Raw genomic sequence first — 9,416 nt, 5'->3', positions numbered from 1 at the left:
AAAATTTATATTTTAGATTCATAATTTCTAAATCGTAGATTCATAATTTAAATACAGTAGATTTATAATTTCTATACTGCAAATTCATAATATCTGTACTGTAGATTCATAATTTCTGTGTTGTAAATTCATAATTTTTAAACTGTATAGTTATCAAATTATGAACATATAGTTCTCTGATTTGTGAAAACAGAGTTCAACAATTGAAATTTAAAGTATAAATTTTATGATCTACAATATAGAAATTATGGATCTACAGTATAAAAATTATAGATATAGAACTGTACCCAGCTTGCAAGGTGGGCACGTGCTCACAACATAATTTACCTATAGTAAGGGGCAGGGCCAGCCCTGGACAAGTCTGACTTGGGGGCCCCATCCTTCAATAGTTATGCTGTGCAATCGTGTGCACCATGCATGGTGCACACGGTTGCAAAACGACGTCGTTTTGACTAAAAACGCGTGTCCCATTAAAAAAAAAAATCAGTTTCGATTCCCCTCAACTTCATTATTGTGGATATATAGTTATGAATTATTGTGGATATATAGTTATGAATTTGTGGATATATAGTTATGAATTTATGGATATTTAGTTCATTCATTGTGGATGTTTAGTTCATTCATTGTGGATATTTAGTTCATTCATTCTGGATTTTGTGTTATTCATTTACTGTGGATATATAGTTATGAACTTGTGGATATATAATTCAAATTATGCAACAAAAAAAAAAAAAAAATGCTATTGCAAGAAATCAAACATGATTTTTTTTTAAGTGAGACGCGCGTTTTTAATCAAAATGACGTCATTTTTGCAACCGTATGCACCATGCACAGCATAATTTGTGCCCATCCTTAAAAAAAAAAAAAAGTTATGGATTATAGTATATATATATAAGCAGCCTTACCGTGAAACCCTTTTCCTTTAGCATTATCGCCCATTACGCAACCCTATGTCCCTATAGCATTAATGCATTATGTATTTATTCTTCCCATATTAGATTTATGTATTTATATATACAGGGTGTTACTATATTTTTTTTTTGGTGTAAATCATACATTGTGGTCCGGGTCTTTATCTTTATCTGTTCGTTTAACGGTCCAGGTCCAACCGGTTCGCTCCAGGAGACACAGAAGCTGGCCCAAAAGGAATTATCACTTATGGAAATCAAACTCAGGTTATCCCAGAATTCTCCCCCACAAAGAGAGCTCATTTACCAGTTGAGCTACCCTGTTGGGTTGGTATTACTATATTAGATTAATAATATATGTATATAGCATTATGTGTTTATGTATACAGTATATTACTATATAGGATTATTTGCTTGAGTTCATTACGACAATACCGAAAATTGCTTAATGTTTTTTTACACAAATCTCACAAAGACAGATCATAGTCGAGTGGAGCGACAGACACAATTTGATAGAATTGAAGAATTCTTCTTGATCATATAAAATCATAAATTTTCGAGTTCTTCAATTCTCTTAACAGGTAATTAAAATTACTAAATATTTCATAATTCTTGTTTATTATTTTATTTACATTACTTAATAATTCTGATTTCAGAATAATATATTCAAAAATTTGTTTCTTGATTAATTATTTGTTCATAGGGTTTCTAAATAAATTCTTTTTTTTTATGGTTTTATAATTATGTCTTTTAAAAAAATATTCATGTGGATTTGAGAAACGTAAAAATAAAAGAAAAATTGAGCAACTAACTCAATCTCAAAATGGAGCTCTTGAAAAATTCATTACAAAAGAAACTCAAATAGAAATGCAAAAAGATGATGTCAAGGAAAAATTGTTAGATGCTAATCTTCATATAGAAGATCAAGATGATTGTAGGATTGGAACAAATTTAAATGATAGTGTGCACAATGAAGATAGGTATCACCGACAATGAAAATAATAAGAATGTTGATAGTTGTTTAGATGATGTTGGTCACACGATAAAGTTTGGTGAATGATTTTGCGTCTAAATGTGCACGACGCAGGTCATTTTTTAAAAGAAATTTTAGATGTATTTTTTATACAATATGTATACTTTGAATTTTTAACACAACTTTTGAAACAACTATTTTTTTTTTAAAAGAACAATTATTTTTTTATATACAAATTATTTAAAAAAAGGCTCAATTTAAGATATTGCACATGACCCCATTATTTATTGGAACGACCATGGTAAGGGGGGTGTATTCCATGGCATTTCCACGAAGATTTTATTTTTTTGAAAACTTCCACGAAGATTTATAAGAACTACTTTTAATCTTTAAAATTGAATTAAGATGTTTATAAATTTTTATAGGTTTAAAGGGGGCGTTTGGTTCAGGTTATATTACATAACCAAGGGAATGTGACATTCTATAGCTTACATTCGTATGTTTGGTTCATATTATCTGAGGGAATATAACATTCCCAAAGAATGAAACATTCACTCCACATAGGATTTTGAAGGAAATGTGATTCCCTTCATTTTCTTAAGTTATGTAAAATAACCTTGGTTTTCAAAAGAAAAAAAAATGTAAGGTAACCTTGAATATTTATACATTTTACCATTTTAATTCTAATTATTTAAAAACATATATTTTATGTTAGCTATATATATATATATATATATATATATATATATATATATATATATATATATATATATATATATATAGAAGAGCGCTCATATGTGGTCATGTCATTAGGTGTGGTTGTGTGGTCGTATCTGTGTCGTTGAATCAGTTTAATCTAACGGTTGTAGTATTTCTGAGGATTTTCGTGCGTTTTGGTAAGTGGGGGTGTTATGGTAATTACAGTGGCCATTTATAGCGGGCGAGTTCCAGAATACACCAACAGTGTTGACAACATACACCAATAGTGTAATAAAACACACCACAGTGAAACACACCAATGGTGTATTCCCGTGGTATGGTAATTACAGTGACCATTTATAACGGCTGGGTTCCAAAATACACCAACAGTGTTGACAACATGCACCAATAGTGTAATAAAACACACAACAATGTGATTTTCCCTATTCCGGTGTTTTATGACGAGTTTACCATTGCAGTTCGCTAGGTAGGAGAATGTGCGCGAAAATTCTTGATTAATATGATTCATTGGATCTATCTAATCTAATGGCCTATAATTGACCATATGACCACACCTAACAACATGGCCACATGTGATCACCCCTATATATATATATATATATATATATATATATAAAAGATAACCCTAAACTAAACCAAACATGGTTATATTACATCCCTCAATTTTAATCAAACACAGAAATCTAACATTCCTAGCAATCTAACATTCTCTAAGGTAATCTAACATTCCGTGAACTAAACGACCCCTAAAAGTCTTAGCTTGTGTGATATAATTAAGGAATGAAATATTTGTATGTATTATGTTTGAGTAGGATAATGAGGTGTATTTAGTTATGACTTTTATAGACTTTTTTTTTTTTTTTTTTTTTTGGAGAGCGAAGTATTAATTCATTGAATCATAATCAAGAATATATGTTTACAAGAAAAAATGGAGGAGTGTTAAGCCATTCCCCGCAACATGACATAAAAAGGGTCTCCCTAGTAACTGAGTGGGCGGCACAATTCGCTTTACAAAACGGAACTCAACATCCCCGATCGCGGATGCTAATTCTTTTATATCATCATCTAAGAATCCAAAATCAGAACTAAATGACGAAGAATGGATGGCATTAAAAAGAACATGTGAATCCATTTCCACGTCGACGCTCCTCATTCCTGTGCCCTTCAACCAGCTCATCGCCCCCCGCAGGCTCAACGCCTCCGCTTCATTGACCAGAAAATTCCCCGGCATAATCATGTTCTTGGCTGCAAGAAAGCGACCATCATCATCACAAAGGACCCAACCAAACCCCATCACATTATTACCTTGGCCTATTGAAGCGTCAGTATTTAACTTGATTCACCCATGTTGTGGCCTAGTCCACCGTGTATCACCAGCTTCGGCAGCAGGAGGTTTAGTCGCCTCGTTTGCATCCTTCCAACTTTCCAGGAAACTGAGAGCTTGATGCACCATCATATTAAGAAAAAAAAAAAAACCAAATCCCTTCCACACGCTATCATTTCTACTGGACCATAAACCCCAGCAGACCATAACATAGTGAGGCAAGGTTTCGGCATTCAAGGAATCCACGCACCAAAAAAAACCCAATCACTAATATGATTACTAGTGAAGGTGGATAGGTGCGCCATTATGCCTAGCTTGTTCCAAATGCGGGCTGCCTTAGTGCAGTAAACGAAGAGATGAAGAGCAGTCTCGGCAATATCCCTCAAACAGGTTCATCCAACTATCAGATGCTAGGATACGGTCTAGCTTCTCTTCCACCATATGATCAGTGCCACGAGATCTTTTCCAAGTAAATTGGTTCCCACTAAAGGGTACATCTTGCAGGCCACAATCTGCCACAACTGCTTTAAACCCGTTAATGAGCCATTCTGGGTGCGGTGTTTGGCCTCGCTTTTCAGACTGATCAAGGAGATCATTATAATCGCCCATGATCAGCCAAGGTAACGAACATTGAGATGCTAGCATCCACAACATTTGCCATGCCTCCCTTCCGCCGTTGTCTCTCCGGAAAATCGTAGTAGCCCGTCAGTCACCAAATTGGACTGCCCACGTCCAGTGCTATTTCTGTGTCAATGTGATTGGGAGAATAGCCAGTTACATTCACTTCCACATTGTTCGTCCATAAAAACGTCAAACCGTCTCTATGTCCCTACTGTTTCCACTGTAAACACACGACTTTTATAAATTTTTAAAATTATATATTTTAATAAAATTTTAGTAACTTTTATAAATCATTCTGAACTTTTGCGAACTTTATAAGAATCTATAAAAACTATTAATTTAAAATATATAATATTAAATAAATGATTGCCAATGTAGATACTTCTATGTAACTTGTCACTCTTAAATGGAAGGTTAATTAATTGTAACTTTTTTTTTTTTTTACATATATATAGCCCAAATGTCCTACTATTTCTTAAGAGCAAACAAAAAAATCTGCGATCATTATTGTGTGGACCATATTATCAAATAATATACATTCAGTACACAAATAATATATTTTTAATATATTAAAAATGTACATTATATTTATGGAAAATATATTATTTTAGTACTGAAAATATATTATTTTGTATAATGTACCTTCAGTACAATTTAAAAACTAGCATCATATCCATGCGATGTACAAACTAAAGATCATAAATATTATTATTATTATTATTTTATTATGGTAAGAATTATTATATATACATATAAGATTGGATACAATTAATTGGAATTTATATATTAATGAATAGACAAATTACATTAAATATACAACTATTTTCAAAAAAAAAAAACATTAAATATACAACTGATTAATCTATATTGATTGAAAATTAAAATATCACACATAAGAAACCAATCACTAACAAATTACACATATATTTAAGCATAGAAATCCGTTCAGACGGTTAAGAACTGAAAATCTGAACGGATATGTATATATATTTATAGAAAATATTCATGAATTTTATGTCACTAATCTAAATAAAGATTTAAGTAAAGAAAACATAATTAATGTAGCAATAAATAAATAAATAAATAAGTAATAAATTGTAACTAACAATCCTTAATCCTCTAGAAACCAATCACTAACAAATAACAATCCTTAACCCTCTATATTTAAGCATACAAATCCCTTCAGATTTTCAGTTCACACTTCTCTCACAGTCTCACTTCGTCTGCCTTTCTCCTCTGTAAACGCCGACAGCCCGCAGCAAGAGCAATGCCCAGGTTTTTATATTACAGTATTTAATTGCTATAAAATTACACATTTATCTTGCCATTTATTTCATCATCAGGGTTATTTTTCCAAACCCAAAATCTTATAAAACTCTATATTTATTTAATCCATATGTTGTATTTACCGTCATCATTTTATTTTCTAGATCAGTCTTAATATAATTGTTTTCTGGTTTCAAACGATGACCAGAAGTAGATCTGCGATGCCCATCTCATCATCTCAAAAACAATCCTAAAATATAAATATATTAAATAAATAATAAGAGTTACTAAGGGGGCTTTTGGTTGGATGAAAATGTTTTTTTAAAAGTGAAGGAAAATGTTGGTTTATGTTGTTTGGTTGGATGGAAAATATTTTTCATTGAAAAATGAATTTCTCAAAGTTGAGGAAAATGAATTCTTTGCAAAGGGGTGTGATTTTGTTTTACACAAGGATTGGAAAGAAAAATAACAACTGTTACCCTTGTGAAAGTATATAATTACACAGGCACCTATTTATTCATTCATTGGACATATTGGTTTTATATTTATTATTCCTTTATCTTTCTAAACCCCACCGAACAATGGAATACATATTCATAGTAATTTCATTTTCACCAACCAAAGAATTAAATCAATTTTTCTAGAATTTATTTTCATAGAATTTCAATTCCATTTCCCTTCGAATATTTTTCAGCGAACCTCTAAAATAAATAAGAACACAATAAACAAATGAATTCATTCAACTTTTATATATATATATATATATATATATATATATATATATATATATATATATATATATAAGTACATTGGAAAACATTGTAAAAGATTATTAAATATCAAGAATATATGGAATGGAAAACATTCCTTACTTCACACAACTCAATAACAATGAAGTTCAATCGTTATGTCGTGGAACTATGTCCACCTTATGTTCTATGTTTATAATTATAAAATTATATGTTCATAATTATAAAATTATATGTTCATAATTTTTAAACTTCATATTTATAATTATTAAACTTTATATTCATAATTAGAACTTTGTGTTCATAATTACTGAACTATATGTTTATAATTATTAAGTTATATATTTATAATTTTTAAGCTTCATATTCAAAATTATAGAACATATATTATGTGAGTTATATATATAGGCTCTGGTAAAATAATTAGCTTATCTGTTAATTTTAGTTTATTTGACTATTATTAGATGTTTGGTAAATAAGTTTTTTGTAACTCCAAAAAGTTGTTCAAAGCTAATTTTTTCAATTAGCTATTTGAGAAAATAAATTATACCAAACAACTATCAACTAACAGCTAATTTACCGAATCTATTAGCTAACATCTATTTACAAATAGGACCATAATTTTATTTTTTTACAATTAGGCCCCAAATTGTAAAATAAAAAATAAAAAATAAAAAAATTATATACTTATATACATAAATTATATGAGGATTGTCAACCCAATTACCATTCAAATGGATGTTCATAGAATCATAGGTTTGAATCCCGGTTGTGGGGGCTAGATTCTTTAATTTTCTAGAAGTGGTCTGAGTGGAGGTGTCGGTCGGTAGTATATTGATTTTGAAAACGGAAGTTCTTCATTAAGTAGGTAGTTTAATCAGGATCTAGAGGAATTGAAGTTCTTCATTAGGTAATTTAATCAGGATCTAGAGGAACTGAAGTTTTTCATTAGGTAGTTTAAGAGGAACTGAAGTTCTTCATTAGGTAGTTTAATCAGGATCTTAGGTAGTTTAATCAGGGTTTAGAGAAACTGAAGTTCTTCATTAGGTAATTTAATCAGGATTTAGAGAAACTGAAGTTCTTCATTAGGTAATTTAATCGGCACACTCACAGTTTCATTGCTTTCATATCAACAATGCATATTTGTGTGTGTGCGCAGGTCGGAGGCAGAGCACGAAAGAGTATTAAAGCTGAATGAGGAGAGCAGTGAGAGCAACAAGGCCGAACAAGAGAGGATGCAAGAAACGGTGCGCGAGATGGGGTTTAAAATGGATAGATTGGACGAGTTGCTGACAAGCCGGGGGAAGGAGCTCAAAAAATGTGTGGACCAACTCAAACTAGGAGATAAGCAGGTAGGAGAAAGAGAGCAACAACAAAAGCAGCAGCTTGAACAACACCAAAACTTCCAAAATCGCCTGCTTCAACAATATCAAGACTACCAAGACTTTCAAAACATGATTCAAAAACTACAACAAAAGCGCCTGCGTCAACACCAACAAAACTTACAAAAGCACCGGCCTGCTTGATAAACCCAAAGGTAGGTAGCTGTCTTGAATGAAAGAAACAGGCAAGGTGGAAAATGTGAAGCACTATATACTTGATGAAGTAGCTTTGTCATCCGATCCTTACCTAGTATATCTTCCTCTTTTTAGTGTCATCTACTATTTTAGGCACCTTTACAGATTAGACATATATTCGCCTTTATACAGGGTATTATCCTTTATTTTGGGAATTAATTCTAAATTTTTTTCCACAACTAGACATATATTCGCCGTTAATTGCAATGGACATGAGTGGCAACACATTATTTCTAGGTGAGCCTTGCCGACTTAGCACATTACAAGGGTTAGCCGTTAGCCATGCGAGCTATATATGGCGCAAGCCATGGGTTACGGATCGTTATGCTGGTGCATACGGATGCAAAAACGACGTCGTTTTATTAAAAACGCGAATCGCACTTAAAAAAAAACCAGTTTCGATTCCCCTCAACAACGACGTCGTTTTATTAAAAACGCGAATCGCACTTAAAAAAAAAAATCAGTTTCGATTCCCCTCAACAGCATTATGTTGTTCATTCATTCTGAAATTTTAGTTCATAGATTTTGGAATTGTACTTCATAGATTCTGAAATTTTAGTTCATTGATTATGGATATTTAGACGTGAATTTTCGAAACTGATTTTTTTCATTCATGCTGGATATTTAGTTCATTCATTATGGATATTTAGTTCATTCATTATGAATTTTTATTTCATTCATTCTGGAATTTTAGTTCATAGATTCTAGAATTTTAGTTCATCGATTCTGGAATTTTAGTTCATTGATTTTGAAATTTTAGTTCATTGATTATGGATATTTAGACGTGAATTTTCGAAACTAATTTTTTTCATTCATGCTGGATATTTAGTTCATTCATTATGAATTTTTATTTCATTCATTCTGGAATTTTAGTTCATAGATTCTGGAATTTTAATTCATAGATTTCTGGAATTGTAGTTCATCGATTCTGAAATTTTAGTTTATAGATTCTGGAATTTTAATTCATAGATTTCTGGATTGTAGTTCATCGATTCTGAAATTTTAGTTCATTGATTCTGGATATATAGTTCAAATTATGCACAATATAATGTTGTTGCTAGGAATCAAAACTGATTTTTTTTTTAAAGTGAGAGTTTTTAATAAAACGACATCATTTTTGCATCCGTATGCACCATATGGTGCATACGGATGCATAGCATAATTTGTCGCGGGTTACCGCTATATATATATATATATATATATATATATATATATATATATATATATATATATATATATATATATATATATATATATAGAGAGAGAGAGAGAGAGAGA

General features: G+C 31.1%; 1 protein-coding gene across 1 annotated transcript; it reads left to right on the top strand.

Annotated features, from left to right (window-relative positions):
* Positions 1–5,679: 5,679 nt before the first annotated feature.
* Positions 5,680–8,284, top strand: LOC109190493 (nucleoporin GLE1-like). Its single transcript, XM_019340977.1, has 2 exons — positions 5,680–5,821; positions 7,721–8,284. The coding sequence occupies exons 1-2, from the start codon at positions 5,814–5,816 to the stop codon at positions 8,085–8,087; spliced, it is 375 nt and encodes a 124-aa protein (XP_019196522.1). The 5' UTR covers positions 5,680–5,813; the 3' UTR covers positions 8,088–8,284.
* The last annotated feature ends 1,132 nt before the right edge of the window (positions 8,285–9,416 follow it).

This window comes from Ipomoea nil, unplaced genomic scaffold, assembly GCF_001879475.1.
Source record: "Ipomoea nil cultivar Tokyo-kokei standard unplaced genomic scaffold, Asagao_1.1 scaffold1576, whole genome shotgun sequence".
NCBI classification, from domain to species: Eukaryota; Viridiplantae; Streptophyta; class Magnoliopsida; order Solanales; family Convolvulaceae; genus Ipomoea; species Ipomoea nil.
This window is presented reverse-complemented; position numbering and strand designations above follow the sequence as displayed.